This window comes from Poecilia reticulata, chromosome 20 (genome assembly GCF_904066995.2).
Source record: "Poecilia reticulata chromosome 20, P_reticulata-male-v2, whole genome shotgun sequence".
NCBI classification, from domain to species: Eukaryota; Metazoa; Chordata; class Actinopteri; order Cyprinodontiformes; family Poeciliidae; genus Poecilia; species Poecilia reticulata.
Window position 1 is genome coordinate 18,331,641 of NC_088849.1, and position 21,905 is coordinate 18,353,545.

At 41.7% G+C, this 21,905-nt stretch overlaps 1 protein-coding gene across 1 annotated transcript in view; it reads left to right on the forward strand.

Moving 5' to 3' along the window:
- Nucleotides 1–21,905, forward strand: part of plxdc2b (plexin domain containing 2b) — a 98,181-nt gene that overhangs the window by 67,504 nt on the left and 8,772 nt on the right. Inside the window, exons 8-11 of the mRNA XM_081601301.1 lie at nt 13,373–13,468; nt 13,573–13,654; nt 19,189–19,249; nt 19,669–19,822. Coding sequence (XP_081457427.1) covers nt 13,373–13,468; nt 13,573–13,654; nt 19,189–19,249; nt 19,669–19,822 — 393 coding nt within the window. The remainder of the gene's footprint in view (nt 1–13,372; nt 13,469–13,572; nt 13,655–19,188; nt 19,250–19,668; nt 19,823–21,905) is intronic.

Sequence of the window (21,905 nt, forward strand, 5' to 3'; positions counted from 1 at the left end):
TTCGTATCCCTAGAACTTTCACCTGGAAATTCAATACATCCTTTTTAGATAATAAATCCTTTTGCAACTTTGTCCAGAGTAACCTATTGCAGTTCTGGCTCGACAACAAAAACTCTCCTGTATCTTCTGCTATAATCTGGGATGCAGCAAAAGCTACTTTGCGCGGTCATCTTATAGTTCTCACCAAAAAGCGGCTCTAGTAGAGAGGAGAACCGGCCTTGAAAGGGAGTTGATCCGACTGGAGCAAATACACAGTCACCAACATTGTCCAATTTAAAGGGACGAATGATTAAGTCTGATCTTAATATAGATTACACTTGTCAAGTTCAGAAAACACTGCTTTAAACAAAACAGAAATACTAATAAGTCCAGTCGCATGCTTTCCCATTTATTGAAAAATCAAGATAGTAGTCGCTTAATTAAATATGATAAGAATGCAGAACAAGGACATTACATACAACCAGTGGTGGAGAAAGTACTCAAAAATTTTACTCAAGTAAAAGTAAAAGTACCACATTAACATTTGTACTTAAGTAAAAGTAAAAAAGTACTGGCTTTTAAAAATACTTAAGTATTAAAAGTAAAAGTACTTGCTGAATGGATTACCTAATCGCTAATATCATTAAGTGTACCAATCATATTTAATTTGAATACATTAGAAATGTGCCATTTTAATGAACAATGCCACAGATAAAGCATGTTTTTATTGTATTTACTCTCTGTAACATAGTTTAGACTTAGATATGCGATTCTGTGCATCATAATTTCAGGGATAAAAACATCTGGTCTCCTGTCCTAACAATGAACTTCACTTTTTTTGCCACTAGTGGCATTTATTTTTAAAGAAACAACAACAGAAAGGGGATGGAAAGAAGGTGGGTGGGAGAGGACAGGCAACCAAGGAGTCAGTAGCAGTGTTGTAGTCAAGACCACCAACCCAAGACCAGCACCCCATGACACAAAAATATAAACTTTTACCTATATCACTATATTGCACTTTGGTACCAGCGTTGTCCCATATGTGCGCAGTGGTGGAGAAAGTACTCAAAAAATTTACTTAAGTAAAAGTACAAATACACAGTCAAAAATGTACTCAAGTAAAAGTACCACATTAACATTTTACTTAAGTAAAAGTAAAAAAGTACTGGCTTTTAAAAATACTTAAGTATTAAAAGTAAAAGTACTTGCTGAATGCATTACCTAATCGCTAATATCATTAAGTGTGCCGATCGTATTTAATTTTAATACATCAGAAATATGCCATTTTAATGAACACTTCCACAGATTAAACGTGTTCTTATTGTGTTTATTCTCTGTAACAGTTTAAACTTAGATATGTGATTCTATGAATCATAATTTCAGGGATGGAAACATCTTGTCTCCTGTCCTAACATAGCATGAACTTCATTAGTGACATTTATTTAGAAAGAAATCCAACTTCGTTACTTCCCACCACTGTATGTGCGACACCTCAGTCAACACCTCCACACAATATTCAGAGCATGACAACTTTTTTTAATCGCAGATGCAACATGTGTCTCTGTACAGCTAGCTCTGCTAGCAACACGTCCACGGAGCTTACCTTTCTTAAAGCTTTCCTTCCAAGTGACGCTAAAAGTTGGACGACGTCCCCACCATTTGTGAAAGCGAAGCGCTGCTTATTTTACTTGTCGCCATACCAATTCATGCAGCGCTATTATATTACTGACATTAGATAGACATCTCCTCCCGCTCAGAGGAAACCACTGCGCATGTCTTGGAGCTTCGCGTGCGAGTAAAGGTGGAGGCGATGGGTCACAACAGACACGTAAGTCAGGTTATTGATCGGATTTTACGGCGCCACCTTAAATCCATGAACTTCACATTTTAACGGAAAAAAAGAGCAACGCGACTTGGATGTAACGAGTAACGCGACAGTTTTGTAGAAATGTAGTGAAGTAGAAAGTACAGATACTTACTGTAAAATGTAGTGGAATAAAAGTAGAAAGTACCCATTATTAAATCTACTTAAGTAAAGTACAGATACACAAAAATTGTACTTAAATACAGTAACGAAGTACTTCCCACCGCTGCATACAACCCAATAATAATTAACAGCACTTTTCGGGATTTTTATATATCTCTATACAACACGGACGTGGCTGACCCAGAAGATGTCGCCTCTTATTTGAGCAGTATATCTCTACCTTCTGTCACGGGAGAGGATCGTGCCTTCTTAGATGCTGCTATCACTCCGGAGGAAGTTTGGGCTGAAATTAAATCTATGCCAAACAGAAAATGTCCTGGACCCAACGGGTTTCCGTTGGAATTTTTTAAGTCATTTTGGCCTGAGATTCAACCAATATTCATGCCAGCTGTTGATGACATTTTGAGAAATGGCAACCCCCCCTCATGGAGACACTCCTCCATTAGTTGGCTTTTAAAAGAAGGTAAAAGTCCCCTGCATTGTTCCTCCTTTATACCCATTAGTTTACTTAATGTCGATTATAAAATTGTGGCAAAAGTATTAGCCCGGAGATTGGAAAACATCCTCCCTAAAATAATAAACCCAGATCAGGCGGGGTTTATAAGGATGAGATATGGCACAGACAATATACGACGCGTTCTTAATGTTGTTCAGTACCTTAATACTCACAAAGAGCCAACAGTAATTGTTTCCCTCAATGCCGAGAAGGCTTTCGACCGTGTTGAATGGCCGTTTCTTTTTCAGGTGTTATATAAATTTGGTCCGGGCCTAAATTTGATCAATCTGGTTAAAAGTTTTTACTCAGACCCAACAGCCTCAGTTAACACAAATGGTTTGATGTCTGAGCCCTTCAAGAATCATAGCGGTTGTAGGCAGGGGTGCCCCCTTTCACCCTTATTGTTTACATTGTTTATTGAACCTCTGGCCGAGATCACCAGGACTAATCCAGATGTATCTGCAATTAATATAGGCAGTAGAAACCATGTGATTTCATTACTCGCAGATGATGTGCTTTTGTATATGTGCAATCCTGAGAAATCAATTCCAGCTATCCTGGAGTCTATGGCTACATTCAGTGCTTTGTCAGGATACAAAATCAACTTAGGAAAGTCTGTCGCCACCCCTTTCAGCATCCCCCCAGAAAGGTTGATGCAATCTCCCTTTCAAATGTCTATGAAAGGCTTCAAATATCTGGGTATTTTTGTTACACCTGATCTCAATGATCTTTTCAAAACTAATTATTCACCTTTAATTCAGAAGATAAAAAATAATTTAATAAAATGGGCTTCCCTACCAACCTCTTTCCTAGGGAGAATTAACACTATAAAAATGAACATCCTTCCGCGACTCAACTATTCATATCAAAATCTTTCCTGCTACTTATCCTCTGCACATTTCAAATCACTAAATTCTTATTTATCTTGCTTTATCTGGGACAATAAACAGCCAAGAGTCAAGTTTTCTATATTAACTAAACCAAAACATAGAGGTCTATCGTTACCATCCCTGCAGCTTTATTATTGGTCAGCACAACTTAAAATCATATCAAATTGGTTTATGAATAGAGTGAACTCTTTATGGTTGGATCTGGAATCCCAATCTTATGTATTACTCACTTGGCTGTCCAACAGTTTGACTACTTGGAACCAGGCCCGGGAATGTCTATCTGTACTTTGTGTATGTAGGCTACATGTATGTTTTTATGCGGATACTGCAGTGCTCCTTGTTGATTTAGGGTGGGTTGTTTTTGTTTACTTCTGTTGATGTTTTATACAAAGTTATAAAAATCAATAAAAAAGTGAGACTGGGGAGGCGGAGTCTTGCTGTAAAAACGACGGGAATATGCGTTCATGGACCTATGAGGGTTTTAATCATGAGAAAAATAAATACATTTCTGTTCATTTAGCCTGTATTTAACGGATGAGACAAAATGGTAATTTATTTTGTTAAATTTATTGTTTTATGAAAAATTTAGTCCTTCATGATACATTTTGCTGAACGATAAATTGTCCCAGAAGGTACTGCGATTAACGATGATATTGTTGTTTTGAAACCATTTTTCTAATTAATATAATGGTGTTGGCATAATACAAGAACATTCTCAAAGATCAATAAACTTTAAACGCTGGAAGTGGAAAACTTTTTAAATGGTATACATAAAGCGAATAAAATGAATTATGAAATCTCTGGAAACAAAATTGTCTTAAACGTCTAACTGAATAATTATCCAGTTTTTGGAAAAACGATAATGCAAACTGAAAATATTGGGTTTGTTTTAATTTATTATATAATGAACTAATTTATTGTGATGGGCCAATCAATCAACTTTAGATTAACTCAATCGATAACTTTCATCCCTTCTTAAAACACAAATGAATTTATGCTAAAGTAGACCAAGACTTTAGACAGGTAAGGTGGAGGACGCGTCATGCTGTGGCAGCAAGCTGAAAACATTTGATATGCTGCTTTAATAAAATAAATTAGTTATTTTTAGGATTTTTATTTTGTTTTCATTCACATTTTAATCTTTCTGCAAATATAATTTCCGTCTGGCTCGCGGATAAAAATTTAGCTTAGCATGAAAAAAGATTTAATCATGAGAAAAATAAATACATTTCTGTTCATTTAGCCTGTATTTAACGGATGAGACAAAACGGTAATTTATTTTGTTAAATTTATTGTTTTATGAAAAATTTAGCCCTTCATGATAAATTTTGCTGAACGATAAATTGTCCCAGAAGATACTGCGATTAACGATGATATTGTTGTTTTGAAACCATTTTTCTAATTGATATAATGGTGTTGGCATAATACAAGAACATTCTCAAAGATCAATAAACTTTAAATGCTGGAAGTGGAAAACTTTTTAAATGGTATACATAAAGCGAATAAAATGAATTATGAAATCTCTGGAAACAAAATTGTCTTAAACGTCTAACTGAAGAATTATCCAGTTTTTGGAAAAACGATAATGCAAACTGAAAATATTGGGTTTGTTTTAATTTATTATATAATGAACTAATTTATTGTGATGGGCCAATCAATCAATCAACTTTAGATTAACTCAATCGATAACTTTCATCCCTTCTTAAAACACAAATGATGAATTTATGCTAAAGTAGACCAAGACTTTAGTCAGGTAAGTCGAGGAGTCACCAGAGAGTCGTGAAGAGCCACCAGAGAGTCGTGAAGAGCCACCAGAGAGTCGTGAAGAGCCACCAGAGAGTCGTGAAGAGCCACCAGAAAGTCGTGAAGAGCCACCAGAGAGTCGTGAAGAGCCACCAGAGAGTCGTGAAGAGCCACCAGAGAGTCGTGAAGAGCCACCAGAGTCGTGAAGAGCCACCAGAGAGTCGTGAAGAGCCACCAGAGAGTCGTGAAGAGCCACCAGAGAGTCGTGAAGAGCCACCAGAGAGTCGAGGACAGACACCAGAGAGTCGAAAAGAGCCACCAGAGAGTCGAGGAGAGCCACCAGCGAGTCGAGGAGAGCCACCAGGGTGTCGAGGACGGCCACCAGGGGGTCGAGGAGAGCCACCAGCGAGTCGTGAAGAGCCACCAGAAAGTCGTGAAGAGCCACCAGAGAGTCGTGAAGAGCCACCAGAGAGTCGTGAAGAGCCACCAGAGAGTCGTGAAGAGCCACCAGAGAGTCGTGAAGAGCCACCAGAGTCGTGAAGAGCCACCAGAGAGTCGTGAAGAGCCACCAGAGAGTCGTGAAGAGCCACCAGAGAGTCGTGAAGAGCCACCAGAGAGTCGAGGACAGACACCAGAGAGTCGAGGAGAGCCACCAGCGAGTCGAGGAGAGCCACCAGGGTGTCGAGGACGGCCACCAGGGGGTCGAGGAGAGCCACCAGCGAGTCGAGGAGAGCCACCAGCGAGTCGAGGAGAGCCACCAGCGAGTCGAGGACGGCCACCAGCGAGTCGAGGACGGCCACCAGCGAGTCGAGGACGGCCACCAGCGAGTCGAGGACGGCCACCAGCGAGTCGAGGACGGCCACCAGCGAGTCGAGGTCGGCCACCAGCGAGTCGAGGACGGCCACCAGCGAGTCGAGGACGGCCACCAGCGAGTCGAGGAGGGCCACCAGCGAGTCGAGGTCGGCCACCAGCGAGTCGAGGACGGCCACCAGCGAGTCGAGGACGGCCACCAGCGAGTCGAGGACGGCCACCAGCGAGTCGAGGACGGCCACCAGCGAGTCGAGGACGGCCACCAGCGAGTCGAGGACGGCCACCAGCGAGTCGAGGAGGGCCACCAGCGAGTCGAGGAGGGCCACCAGCGAGTCGAGGTCGGCCACCAGCGAGTCGAGGTCGGCCACCAGCGAGTCGAGGACAGCCACCAGCGAGTCGAGGACGGCCACCAGCGAGTCGAGGACGGCCACCAGCGAGTCGAGGACGGCCACCAGCGAGTCGAGGACGGCCACCAGCGAGTCGAGGACGGCCACCAGCAGGTCGAGGACGGCCACCGGCGAGTCGAGGACGGACGGCCACCGGCGAGTCGAGGACGGACGGCCACCGGCGAGTCGAGGAGAGCCACCGGAGAGTCGAGGAGGGCCACCGGAGAGTCGAGGAGGGCCACCGGCGAGTCGAGGAGGGCCACCGGAGAGTCGAGGAGGGCCACCGGAGAGTCGAGGAGGGCCACCGGCGAGTCGAGGAGGGCCACCGGAGAGTCGAGGAGGGCCACCGGCGAGTCGAGGAGGGCCACCGGCGAGTCGAGGAGGGCCACCGGCGAGTCGAGGAGGGCCACCGGAGAGTCGAGGAGGGCCACCGGCGAGTCGAGTAGGGCCACCGGAGAGTCGAGGAGGGCCACCGGCGAGTCGAGGAGGGCCACCGGCGAGTCGTGAAGAGCCACCAGAGAGTCGTGAAGAGCCACCAGAGAGTCGTGAAGAGCCACCAGAGAGTCGTGAAGAGACACCAGAGAGTCGAGGACAGACACCAGAGAGTCGAAAAGAGCCACCAGAGAGTCGAGGAGAGCCACCAGCGAGTCGAGGAGAGCCACCAGGGTGTCGAGGACAGCCACCAGGGGGTCGAGGAGAGCCACCAGCGAGTCGAGGAGAGCCACCAGCGAGTCGAGGAGAGCCACCAGCGAGTCGAGGACGGCCACCAGCGAGTCGAGGACGGCCACCAGCGAGTCGAGGACGGCCACCAGCGAGTCGAGGAGGGCCACCAGCGAGTCGAGGTCGGCCACCAGCGAGTCGAGGACGGCCACCAGCGAGTCGAGGACGGCCACCAGCGAGTCGAGGACGGCCACCAGCGAGTCGAGGACGGCCACCAGCGAGTCGAGGACGGCCACCAGCGAGTCGAGGAGGGCCACCAGCGAGTCGAGGACGGCCACCAGCGAGTCGAGGAGGGCCACCGGCGAGTCGAGGAGGGCCACCGGCGAGTCGAGGACGGCCACCGGCGAGTCGAGGACGGCCACCGGCGAGTCGAGGACGGCCACCGGCGAGTCGAGGACGGCCACCGGCGAGTCGAGGAGGGCCACCGGCGAGTCGAGGAGGGCCACCGGCGAGTCGAGGAGGGCCACCGGCGAGTCGAGGAGGGCCACCGGCGAGTCGAGGAGGGCCACCGGCGAGTCGAGGAGGGCCACCGGAGAGTCGAGGAGGGCCACCGGCGAGTCGAGGAGGGCCACCGGCGAGTCAGGCAGCCTGCAGCGATTCAAGAAGCCAGCAGCGAGTCGAGGACGGCCACCAGCGACTCGGGCAGACTGCAGCGACTCGAGAAGCCAGCAGCGACTCGAGAAGCCAGCATTTACAAGGGGGTACCCAAAAGTTTCCAGAATGAAGCTGCTTCACGCGCAGTTTTTGTAGTACACGATTCTGCAGCTAGTTATTTGTTCAACCACGCCTTCTCAATCAGTGTGCCAAGCAGTGTTGATGAGGAAGGTTTCGTCTACCTGCAGTGAGTTTTTATGGAAGAGCTGTTTTAACAAGCCGTCGTTTTTTTTCATGGAGAAGTTTTATGAGCAGCGCGTGGCTGAAGCTTTGCTTCCTGCCCGGGGTAAAAAGCATCGGAAACCGTTCAAATGTTGAAGACCGCTTACAAGGATGACGCTATGTGTCAAGCTCAAGTTTACTCGTGATTCACCCGCTTGAAAAATGGTGAAATGTCAATTGAACATCAACTGCTTTTTTTTCCGGAGCATGAAGCAAAACTTCACAGCTTTGCTGTGAAGCCGGAAAAAAGCAGTTGATCAATTGACATTTCACCATTTTTAAAGCGGGTGAACCACGAGTAAACTTGAGCTTGACACATAGCGTCATCCTTGTAAGCGGTCTTCAACATTTGAACGGTTTCCGATGCTTTTTTCCCCGAGCAGGAAGCAAAACTTCAGCCACGCGCTGCTAATAAAACTTCTCCATGAAGAAAAACGACGGCTGGACAAAACGGCTCTTCCAAGAAAACTCACTGCAGGTAGACGAAACCTTCCACATCAACACCGCTTGGTATACTGATTGAGAAGGCGTGGTTGAACAAATAACTAGCTGCAGAATCGTGTACTACAAAAACTGGAAACTTTTGGGTACTCCCTCGTAGAGCAAGCACCAGTTTTAAAGACCAACCCAGTGGAACTAGAATATCCAAAACGGGACAAAATATCTTAAAGTTCCCGACTGGTACATGGTCTTTAAAACTGTGCCTGTCCATGCAGCGGCTTCTCTCACAACTGATGCTGGCTTCTGCTTCTTCTCTTCTGCCTGCCCTTGTTGAAGGAGAACAACTTCGTCCATCGCCTCTGCTGTCTGCTTTGTCAGGATCTTGATTCTTTTCTTATTGGTCCGCTGCTGGCCGCGCAGATCATAGAGCTGTCCCCAAAGATCGTCCAGCTCTCTAGCCTGATGGTCTATCTTCTCCTCTGAGGTTTGTAGCTCCATCCGGTGATCCTGACATTCTCTGTCTCTCTGATCCAGCCTTGCAGAAACCGATGCCACCTGCTCCTGGATAGCGCTGTAATTGCTCTCCAGGAGGTTATATCGTGCTTGCAGGCGACTTGGCCTGCAAGGGCGAGAGTTTAAGCTCTCAACCTTTCGCCGGAGGGCTTCGACGGTCTGTTTTAGCTCCTGGTTTTCTTGATCCCGTGTTCTGTCCATCTTGTCTTCAGTGTTCTTCTTCTGACATGCACAGCAAATGAGTTAGCATTAAAGGGAGTCATTTGTGATGTCATAGAGCATGAGTGACATCACTGGTACATCAAAGCCACTAGAAGCCTGTTGTGTGTGGGTGTGTGTTCTGTATTTGATGCCTTGTGGGACCATTTTACTCGTATAGAGGGGTGAGGGCTGTCTGCTCCTCTTCCGTGCATCAGAGCTGGCTCTGCAGCCATGTAGCGATGGCTTATTTTGACACACAGACCAACAAAACTGCTACAAACACTGCACACACATCTACAAATTCCAACTAACACACTTGTCGTCTAAAAAACTCATCCGAAACACTCCTAGTAAAATCCAAAGCCTCACTGCTCTCTGGTTTCTTCCCGTCTCCAAAACTCTCCAGAGCATCTCGCACCACAAGTCTCCTCTCTCCCCAACAACAAGTGGTGGGAAGTAACGAAATACAAGTACGTCGTTACTGTACTTAAGTAAATGTTTCGTGTATCTGTACTTTACTTAAGTAGATTTAATAATGGATACTTTCTACTTTTACTCCACTACATTTTACAGTAAGTATCTGTACTTAGTGTACAGATACAGGTACAGATACAATTCTACAAAAGTGTCGCGTTACTCGTTACATCCAAGTTTCATTGTGGGGTTTTTTCCGTTAAAATTTGAAGTTCAGGGACTTAAGGTGGCGCCGTAAAATCCAAGCAATAACGTGTCACCCATCGGCTCCACCTTTACTCGCACGCGGAGCTCCAAGACATGCGCAGTGGTTTCCTCTGAGCGTCAGTAATATAATAGCGTTGCATAAATTATACGATATGGCGACATGTAAAATCAGCAGCGCTTCGCTTTCACAGATGGTGGGGACTTCGTCCAATTTTTAACATCACTTGGAAGGAAAGCTTAAAGAAAGGTAAGATCTGTGGACGTGATGCTAGCAAAGCTAGCTGTTTTGACTGAAACACATGTTGCATCTGCATAAAAAAAAGTTGTCACTCATGCGCTGAATTACTGTGTGGAGGTGTTAACTGAGGTGTCGCATATATGGGACAACGCTGTGACCAAAGTCTGCTATATGACATTCAGGAACGATCCGATTCTTCTGGATGGATCTTGACTAAGTCATATAGGACTGAAGCCTCACTGAGAGCCGTTCTTTGTTCTTGTAATCCTCTGCGTACACTGCAGTAGCTATTTTATTTCATTAAAATATCTTTATATTTAATTGGTGAATAAATAAAACAAGAATGTAAGAAGGCAGAGCATGCTCATTGCTCTTCGTCACCTGTCATGGTGGAAGACGTTGCAGCAGGAGGGAGGGTGAGAACAGTCACGGTGCTCCTTCTGAAGGAGACCCGTCAACTATGACAGTGTTCATAGTTGAGCGTTGTTAATTGCTATGTTTAATGGTGCAGACAATTATTATTTCTGACATGGGCAGTATGGGCAACCGCCCAGGGCATTATTTTTTTAGGGATGGCAGGAGACCTCTGTGTATTGTGGCACAGAGATGAAAGCAAAACAGAATGAACAAGAGTTTGAATTCATACTGGTTAAATTTATTTCAGTTCTAAGTATTTCATATCTAGGTGTTTTTATGGGGATGTGGATCTTTCAGATCAATTTGAGAAGCAATTTTGATAGGTTCACTTAATTTTATTGTCATGTAGCATGGGGTGCTGGTTTTGATTTGGTCTTGGGTTGAGTGGCCTTGACTACAACTCTGCTACGTGGCTCCTTGGTTCCATGTCCTCCTCTGCCAGTTGGATTTCTTTCAAAATAAATGTGTGGCAAAAAAAGTGAAGTTGATGCTGTTAGGACAGGAGATGTTTACATTCCTGAAATTATGATGCATAGAATCATATCTAAGTCTAAACTATGTTACAGAGAGTAAACACAATAAAAACATGCTTTATCTGTGGCATTATTAAAATGGCACATTTCTAATGTATTAAAATTAAATACAATTGGTTCACTTAATGATATTAGCAATTAGGTAATGCATTCAGCAAGTACTTTTACTTTTAATACTTAAGTATTTTTAAAAGCCAGTACTTTTTTACTTTTACTTAAGTAAAATGTTAATGTGGTACTTTTACTTTTACTTGAGTACATTTTTGTCTGTGTATTTGTACTTTTACTTAAGTACATTTTTTTGAGTACTTTCTCCACCACTGCCAACAACATACCGACAACACCTTTTCATTGGGTGTTTTAGAAATGTGGTACATTTGAGGAAATTGAATAAAATGGATGTCATATTACATTCAAGCATTTCCTGGTTACAAAACATTCACTGAATGAGCCGTAAATGCGAAAAATGAAACCCGCAGACTCCTTTTTGTCTTCCGGCTCAAAGCAGAGCTGCCTGCTGCTGCTGTTCATTCTTCACATAATCCTTTACAGAACAGAAACCACTAAGCTGAAAACAAATCACCAAGGGGATGCCACCGATCGCTCTGGTATCCAAACTTTGCATCAATTTTGCGATCTCACTGCTTTTGCCGCTACGCCGTTCTGGTTCTCTTTCAACATAACTTGAACAACTTTACTTTGTTTCTTAGCAACAAAATACAGACCATAATTATTTGTTGAAGATGTGAGATTTCCAATAACAAAGGAATCTAATGTTGCGTTCCATATTTTACGTTTGGAAGCTCATTTCCTGTTACATTCCCAGAAAAGCCCGTTTAGCATTTCTCTGACATTCAGAAAAATATGGTTTAGATATTTAAGCATAACTCCGGTTTTACTTTGTCTATAAACACAATTTAAAAACTGGTGTGTAGTTTAACATGTGCACTTTAAGCACAAGTTGAAAGTGAGACTGTTCTAAATATCTAATAGAAACTGACCTCTCTCCCCAGATGGAGGCTTGAGGCTGTTTTCCGCTCCAGACTTAAAATGTTTTCATAACTTCCTCCAGTTAAATACGTCTTTGTCGACTTTGAAACACTTCGGGGATGCCTAGACCACATCGTGAAAAAGATTTCCTAATTTTTTCCCCGGCGGGTTCTTCCACCAAGAAGAAAATCCTTCCGATGGATCCCAGTCAGGCCGAAGCTAATGCTAGCACATCAGAGCTAACCAACCAAAATACTATATGGAGCTGATTTTTTCTGAGGTTCCCGGATGAAAGATATGGATGCATCAATCCGCACTCGACTCGATACTATTGATGTCGCACTGTCTGACTTCCTCTTGCTTCTAGCAAAGAGATTATCTTTGCTAGAAGATATTCTTCTAGCAAAGAAGATTCGCCTAATGGCGAAGACGGAGCCTGGGGAAGGTTAGTTTACTAGCTCGAAGCTGCCAGTTGATTTAAGGACTACAGGCTCAGTGGAGACTGGAAACAGTCAGGTTTGGACACTTGAGATCTGTTCTACCAAAACGTTCACAAATAGGCAACTTTTCCACATATAATTTGGAGTTACATTCCACCGAAAACTACATGAATAGTTCAATGCACACCAAACCAGAAATAGATGGGAGGGCCACTGTAACATCCAACCTAAATTGTCCTTGTTGAAGGAAGGAGAGAAGGTTAAAATGAATGAATAAAGAAACAAAATTTTATACGATGAATGGAGAATAAAGTCTGAAAATGCCAACCTTTTTTTCTCCTAATTATCCAGATGTATAAATTATCTAAATCGAATATTTTATTAATCCAAAAAGCACCCTGATATCAAGTAATTTCTGACTTTATAAAGTGGATGAAATGCCTATAGAGTTGCAACTAACTAGACTTAGTTGTATTGAGTTTCCCTCTGCATCTCAATAAATAATCAATTATGTCTTCCAGAAATGATAAATGTACATCTAAGTGATATATTACACTAATGTGGATTAATCTCTGGTGCACAGAAAAATCCATGTGTTTATTTGCAGCTTGTATGGGATGTGCTTCCCTACAGTACTCTGTTCCACAGTTTCATCTGATGGTTTCGAGTTCGCCTGGCAAGCAAAAACCAATGGGTTTTTCTAGACCAGCTAGGGTTCGGTGTGTGGTTGTCTTTAATCATGTGCTCCATCTTACCCCATCAGATGTCTTGCTGTTACAACCGACTGGGTCAGACTGATGATATCAGGTCCCAGAGAAAATTGCCCTGGTCCATTTGCCAAGTCATAGCCTGACACTTTGGGCACAAAGAAAAGCAGAGAAGTGCTGTAGCAGCATCCATTGTGACCCGATTCTCCCAGCAGCTCTATTTCCACTTTAGGAGACCTTTTGTCCCCATTGTTTTTTGTCGCAGGGTTCAAGATTTCCTTTTTGTCTTCAGAATCTCAAACTGTCTTTGTCTTCTGAAACTAGACGTAAGACGGAGGACGATTTATGAGTACCACCGCGTGGAGCTTACGAAGACGAGGATCACCAACTCTTCGGCTGTGGAAATCATGCCTTTACCCAGTAAGAAGGATATTTACATTGTATTAGTAGTTAATTTCTCATCATCATCTGTTATAGAAGGATTGCAAAAACAGTCTATATGTGTTGACTCTTCTCTTTTGCAGCCTGTCTCCAGTTCACCAGCTGTAGTACCTGCATCTCCTCTCATATTAACTTCAACTGCAGCTGGTGTCATCGGCTCAACAGGTTTGACTTATTTTACTCCGTTACACTTTTCCCCATAGCATATCCACACTGTTATTTATACTCCAACAATGTTTTTCCCCAACCCTGGTCTACAAGGTACACCGCCCTGCATGTTTTAGATGTTTTTCTGCTTTCACACATCTGAGTCAGACGGTTGCAGCTCAGTAAAAGGGCCAGGGTTGGGAAACACTGCACTGCACATCTACCTTTAAAAACAAAGCGGTGTAGTTTGCCAGTAGGATCTAAAAGTTTCATTTTTAAAATTCAAGTTTGTTCCTTAAAAAAAAAAAACCAAGAGGCAATACTGAAACCCATTTTTTTTTCCATTGTGATTTTTAATGAGTCTGCAAGGAATAACTAGAGACGAGAAACAAACATAACTAGAAACACTAAGCAGGACTGAACTAAAAGTAAGCAAAACAGAAAATCGGCTGATCTAATCAAAGAAAAGGACTAAGGAACACAGAAAAAAACTAAAACTAACTCAAGATCCTGACAGCATTTAATAAAAACTTTATAGTAACGATTTTGTTAATAGACTGTTTTCATGCAAAGCGTTGAACAGTTATAAAGACGCAAGACAAAAATAAAACGGCACACAGTGCATGAGTTCAGTTGGAGGTTAGAATTAGGATAGGGCTGATATATTCTCCGAATATATGAAGATGAAAAGAAGGAATGTAGGTTGATCATTTGTGCACAGGTTATAATTGTTGTGCAGGATTGCTCAGATCTACAAAGCAAAGCAGCTCCAAAGCAATGTATGAATGTGTTAGTACCAGTTTATTTGCTCTTTTTTTTTTTCCAAGTTGGGCGTTGAAAATTGTATGAAGTAACAACGATTCAACATGAGAGGTATTTTAAACCCATATTTCCAGAAATGCAGTGGCATTTTTGACAGAAGAGGTGATGCAATTCAGTGAAAAACGTTACCCTGTCCTTTTTGGAAGACTTAGCAGCATGACATTAGAGAAAAAAAGAAAAAAAAAGCAATCACAAAAATTAAGCCTCAGTCTGACTTTTTAGTATGTTGTGTTTCTACTTTTATGAAAGTATATTTTTAAAATCTAACTTTCTGACCTGTCAGTTGCAGACTTGGCTCAGATTTCATTTATTCAGTTTTTTATTCCCCTCCAAAGAAAAGTAGCTCTATTTAGTCGGCAGCTCATTCTGACAGTCACTCACTCGCACCTGTTCAGCCAACCTCTGCTCCACTTTCTTTCTGCCTTATCCCTCTTGTCTCTCCCGCACTTCAAACAAAAGTAAATATTTGAGCAGCCAAAGAGGTGTTGGCGTTCCTCTACAGAATTTCCTGACAGCTGAAATGCGAGCTGCAGTGCATTTGATTTGATTCAGTCGGATGGAAAAGCCTGAGTTAAAGACACACGAGAGCAAAGGGAATAAATTACGGCGAGATGATGCATGAAACGCTCTGATTTCAAAAGATGTTTGCTGTCCCGATGACGTCCTTTTGCAGAGGTTGCTGTTTGGCCTGTGGAACGACCATCATGTCTCTTTCACTGTTGATCTACTTTCCAATCTGTAAATATAAAACATGAATCTGCCACTCCCTTATTTTTTTTTTGAGCAGCCACTAAACGTGAGTGATGTGTTTGAGGGAAAGCGAGCCGTATTAGTGTTTGTTATCGAGCCTCCGCGATGCGTTTCGTACAACATTCTCACGTCTTGGCACCTCAAATCCTGGCGCATTTGACAAAGACAAACTAATTTAGAGCAACAAGAAAAGTGTCTGTATATTCAGCAGTTTATGAATGCGGAGAGATACTGTAACGCCGTTAGCAGCAGTCTCATTAAGCTGCATTTTAATTAGCGTTCCGACTGTGTTAATACTTCACAGTTCAGCTCCCCTACCCTTTCCCTCAGCATCTTCTAGCCACTTCCTTTTAGAAAAGGCAAACATGCTTTTGGCACGCACTAATTAAAAAACATCGTGGCTTCGCTGGCTGCGAAGTTAATGAGAGACGCTGACGTTTGTGAGAGAACAGCCTAAATGAACTTCCGTCTACAGGGCCGGGACGGTGCAAGCGCAGCTTCTCTTTCATGCTAAGGTACAAGTGGAAGCTGGGTAATAAAGCATCTGAATGCTGATGCGTTTGGAGCAAGCTTAGAGATTTGTTGTTTCTATTAAGGAAAGAACAAAAGCGGTTGCACACCATAAACGTGACATACTTTACAGTATAAGGAGCTAAGCTTGGAAAGACTCTTCCTTAACATTATTTATACAGAGTCGACCAAAAGAATAAGCGAACGAAGCTGCTGTTTCGGTTATTGAGACCAGCAGGGGGCCGCTAGAGAGCTTGACCACTTCACAAGATGCAATAAAGTGACAAACCAAAACTGCCAATGTCATGTATGAAGGGATTTGTTCATTCAGGACAGACTAAAAAAAAAATACTGCTGCTACTTAAAGCTCCAATCCATTCACATGTACTATGACTTGATTGGCTTGAAAAATAAACAATTTGCTAATATACATTTGTCTTAAGATGTTAAAGTCAAGCAAATGCAAGACCAGCCTTTTATGGCACCATTTTTCAGAATGGTGATGTTTTAAGTCTTTGTTCAAATTAAAAACTTCATTTCCTTGAACTCTGTTTCGTCTCTACTTTATGTTGCATTTTCTTTTCTTTTGCGGTGCTTACTGCATATTTTTTTGCAGAAGTCTCACAGTGTTTTTCTGTCCACGTCATAAAACTGACTGTCTAGTTTGCAGCGGGTTCGTTTGGCTGCACGTTTCATTAAGCTGCTCTGTACAGAGCCCCCTCTCTCCCCGCGGCTTCTGTAAACGTGCCAAAAAAAACAACAACTCGGTGTGCACCGAACATCTGATGCAATGTGAGCCTTCCAGACAGAACTGTGCAGTTAGATTAAACGTGTTTAATGCAGACATCCTACGATCAGTCTGTGCTGCGTTGTTGCAGTTTGTGTCCTGAGCTAAAAGTACGGGTGCGGTGTCTTTGTAGGTTTAGAAAAAAAAAAAAAAGAAAACAAGAAAAAACCAGCTCATAACAATTGTGATCCGTTGCACACAATTTAAACAACTGATGGTGGAAAACACAGAACCAGATGTTGAAAATTAGTAGTTCTACATCCAGATGCGTGCTACTGAAACGGAAGTCACATCTGTGCTCCTGCTGAGTGAGTGAGTGAGTGCCCCACTGAGTTAGAAAATATGCAAAAACTGAGGTTGGACTGGTTTTAGTCAGCAACACGGAGTGCTGTTTTCAGAAATATGAATGTTTTGTCCATGATTTGTTTAAATCTGCTGGAAGAGTGAGATGCTAGTGTCTGCTCATTTCATCTTAATTCTGATGAATTAATTTTGCTTGTTTCCCAACAAGCTCACTCAGTGACTGATGAGCTTTAATTCTAATTTGATCAAGTTAATTTCAAACCTAGGAGTAAGACTAAGCAACGTGGCAAAGATGTCGGATCACAATCCGAGCTACTCAAACCATGCAATTTAAAAAAAAAAAACAGAGACAAAGTTGTTTATTGGTAAAATTCATGTTCACATGGGACATAAAGGAAGTATAATTGTTATATAAAGTTCTGAGAAAATCTTTAGAATGATTGTTAATTTGTTGGCACAAACCGTTAGTCGTTTATGGGTCAAGAGAGGAAAAATGCAATTGAATGAGAAAAAAATAAAATATTCATATATATAAGTTCTCATGGAGGAGCCATCAAATTTGTAATTTGGTTTCAAATTACAAATTTGAAACCAAGTACAGTTAGGTACTGAGAATATGTGCAGATATGCCTGTTAAATTAAACAATTCAAATAATAGCTGAAGTAAGCAGTTACAAAATAGGCAATATTTGTTGTCAACTATTGTTTTCTTATCAGAACATTTGGTCAGCTGCGTTTGCCTGAGCTAGACTGACTTGCATTGTGCCGATAAGAAAAATAATTACTGCTGTGATCTGATTTTTATCTCTTAACCAATAGACTGTTCTGGGCACATTTTAAGTCCTGCTACTGACTCATTACGTGAACGAGCAGTGGAAAATTAATTTGGCTCCGATGGCATGGCTTTGGCTTCACAAGAGAAAACCATCAGCAGTAAAGCAAATCAATTAAAAACACATCATCTGGCTCAAATTCGTTCAGTACACGAATATGACTCGGTTAAAATAATAACTTGGCAACATGGATGCCAGCTTTCTCTGAACCAGAAACGGCAAAAACAACACAAAATCAGTCCGTCCTGTTGAGACCGAATTGAAAAATCCCAGCTGAAATATTCTCTCATTTATATTCAAATGAACAATTCTCCTGCCCATCTCTGATTAAATGCGCCACGGCTCAGTGCGCTAGACGACAACTAGCTGAGATGGATGCCACCGAGAAGAAACAAAGTTAGACCAAACCTCCCTGGTGATATTGAGCCAGACTGTGCTGCCTTCACTGCACCCTGAGGGAGGGGAAAGCAGTCAGGGGAAAGTGAGGGATTAAATGGAGGAATCTGCTTCGGCTGTTTGAGCAGACGGACTTGGGGGCATAGTTAAATTACCATAACAATGTGCTCTTTAGAGAATCTTTTGGAGACCTTACTCAATTTTTAGTGTTCTTACAGCACTGCTTCACTTTAAACCATTTTTTTTCCCAGGATGTGGGTCTGTTTGTTGTTTCCTTGAGTGGATTTTTCTGTAAACTGTGTGAGATTAAACTTTCTGTTTAATCTCAATTAACTTGAAGTCCTGCATATTGTTATTTACAGCTTTGGACAAACCTCATCAGGTTTTAGGTTCTCTTGTTGGTAAACTATATATATGTATTTTTTTTTATTATGGGATTGTTTTCTGCACTGCATTTTTTTTTTCTTTTAAAAGTTGCATTTTACTAAGATTTTCAGTGTAAGATTTCAATAATTAAAAATAATAATTTGAGGATTCACACTTAGGTTTTTATTAAAAATATAGTTTTTTTTTATTAGATAATTATTTTTAAAAAGCCTTTATCCACTATTAAGGAGAAAAGCTGTTTTTCATCATATTTTTTATCTAGATAGAGGTGTCTAAGCAACTAAAGGGGGAAAAGTTAGTCATGTACTTAACAGGCATGAAATTATCCCGTCCCAATTTTAGTAATTTAGACTTATTACAAGGAAAATGTTGCTTGCTCGCTCTTTTAAAAAGTGATAATTTGCAGCTTTTCTTCTCATGACTAAAGAGTAAATGGTATATAATTATCTTTAACTATCAGTCAAACAAAACATCTAAGTAACCACAGTAGGCCTTACAGCTACTTAAGGGATCACTTTACTGTATCAACTTAATTCTGTTTATATATATTTATAATATTAGAGTAACTGTACAGTTTTAACGTTTTGTTGTCGTTTGTGTGAATGGCGAAGCAATTTCAGTAGCTTCACAATCCTGAAAATACCACTTCTTTTGACATTAGTGGTCATCTTCTTAGTGAAAACGAGACAATGTGTGGGTTATAAGTGAAAAACCTTTTGGGTTTTTTTGGGGTTTTTTTTACATTTTCTTTCTTCTTTCCTCAGATGCTCCAGTGGTTTTGACCGCCATCGGCAGGACTGGGTGGATAACAGCTGCCCAGATGAGGTAAGGATTCAATAAAAAAGACTTGACCTCAGAGTTCAGACCGATCCGTTTTAGTAACAGTATCTGACCCAATACTGACATCATTCTTGGATCAGTTATCAGGCTGAGGTCATCGATCCAGACGGCGCTGCGTTTCTAGACAACGTGACCAAAAATAGGGCCGGGGATTATTGGCATTGTCAGTGTTTTAAAATTAAACATCTGGATTGAATTGGACCTAAAAAACACACACACACACCCAACAAAAACCCCTAAATTGGAGCATCTCTGCTCTACTATGTCCAGATTTTTGACATATTACATTCTAAATGTGAAATCAAACACACAAATATATTGATGGCTGTGGATGAAGCTTTCTTTTGCACTTTTTATCCTTTGAGAGTTTGCACAAAATATAAAACAGAGGTTCTTTCCGTCAGACCAAAGACAAGATGTGCGACATAGACGACACGACGCAACTGCACACCTTCACCACCACCATCACTGCCAGAACGGCATCGAGAAGTAAAGGAAGCACAGCAGGCTGGGGCACACCTTCCACCTCTCATCCTCCCACCAGCGCTCCTACTGAAGGTAAAGTACCGGATAAACTAAAAATAAATTGACGATGAAGTCTTCATAAGATCTCAGGACAACTAGTGAATGATCCTCTGTTCAGGCAGTCACTATAATTTAACTTTTTTTTTCAAATTTGTGCCAATAAAAAGGATGCTATAATTCACAAGCGTATTCAGATGAGGTATGTACCGTCTAGTGATACCAGTAAATAAAATAATGTTGCACTCTTGTATTTAGAATATGAAATTATTGGGTTACTCAGACATATACATTCATTATTTTCTGCTCACTTTTAAGAGTAAATTCTGTAAAGTAATGTAGTATTTAACCTGCAGCCAAAGGGCTTCAAGCAAATTAAGATTTTAGGGAATTAGCTAAAATATGTGTCCATTTTTGAACATTTAAAAAATATTCCAACAATTTTAAGAAATCAAACGTGGAAACTTTTGTGAAAGGCAAAATAAAGAATTAATTTTACAACTCCATGAACAAAAAAGGCAAAGCTTTGACTTTAAAACATCTGCAGTGTAGTTTGCAAAGGGGAACAAAAGTCAGAAAGTAGCTTTCTTTAATTTATCCAGCAATTATATGTTGTTCATTACTGTGCTAAATAACTTCAAATATTCATCTGAATATTGTATTTGTGTTCTTCCCTAAAGTTTTGTGCAGGCAACAAACATCAAGAAGGTGGTGCTCCTTTGCTACTGTAATGAAATGTATCCAGCACGAATTATTGCACCTCAGCAGGAGACTAAACCAGTGCATAATGTGGTGGTTATCTAGTGAAAATCCTCTGTAAAAAAGCAGCTGACACAGTTCTTTTCCTGATAACAGGAAAACAGTCAAGGTCTCCTTTGAAGTGTGTTTACTTCCATTTCTCTGGCTTGCCATTCGCAGCAGTTGTGCATTGGTTAAAGCTACTGTTTACACTTTGAACTCATTTCCACTCGCATGATTATTTAGTAACTTATTTTAGTTAAAGATAGTTTATCAAAAATAACCACAGATGTGGCTGGCTTGAACGTTGTGCCCACGCACTATGTGTTGCCATAGAAACCCTTTATAATCAAAACTAAAAGCACACATTACTTTATGTAAGGTTTTTTTTTTCTTCTTCTTCTTCTTCTTGTGCTTTTCTATTGATGTTACTCCAGCTTGATGTCTGGGATCAACAATGAGTTAATGGACATCGATTTCAGACATGTACTCTTTCCAGTCTGATGAGCTGCATTAGTGTGTAAAGGTTTGGAGCCGTCCTTAGAGGCATCTCTGATAAAAATGCATAACACAATTCATATTTTATCACCTTAGCACAGTCCTGGGAACAGATGACTACAGTTGCATAACAGTGAGCTGGTGGAGATTTCTTTTTACCTCCCTTAATATCCTGTCCACTGTACATGATGACCAGATAAGCCTGGATCCTGACTCCCCCATGTTTGTCACATCTCTTGTATTAAATATGTAGCCATTGTCGGACCCATTTTATTTTAGCTATTTAAACATAGCTATTTTATTGCAGTCATTTTCTGATTTATTTAAAATGAATGACATTTTGATGAAAGGCTGTAAAAAAAAAAATAAATTTTTTTTTGTGTGTGTGGTTATTCTACTGGGATGAAAGATGCTTTGGGCCTCGTTTACACAAATCCGGTTTTTCAGTGGGACCGTTACGTTTATGTTGCAATCCAGCTGTAAGTTTACACGACTCCAGCGATCGGAGTCTCTGTCACTCTCACATTTGGAAACCAGGACTCGGAGCGGGTGTTTTCAGGAAATACACCCTGCAGAGGCGTGAAATATCCCACAGTTGTGAAAGCGCAGAACGCACGGCTGCAGGGTTTGTTCTATGCCAGCACAAACGGATAACAAAAAAGAACCAATGGCAGATAGCTTTGTTCTGTATTGTGCTACTTAACCTGTTCTGTTCAGTTTAACATGTCGAATATATACACGTGTTACATTCCAATTAATAAACTACAGCTTCATATTCAAGATTTGACACCGTCGCTTATCGATGTTTAAAATTCTGATAATGAATTAGTTCAATGCTTTCTCAGTTTCTATGTCGGCAACATCAGCTTCCACTTCCAACATG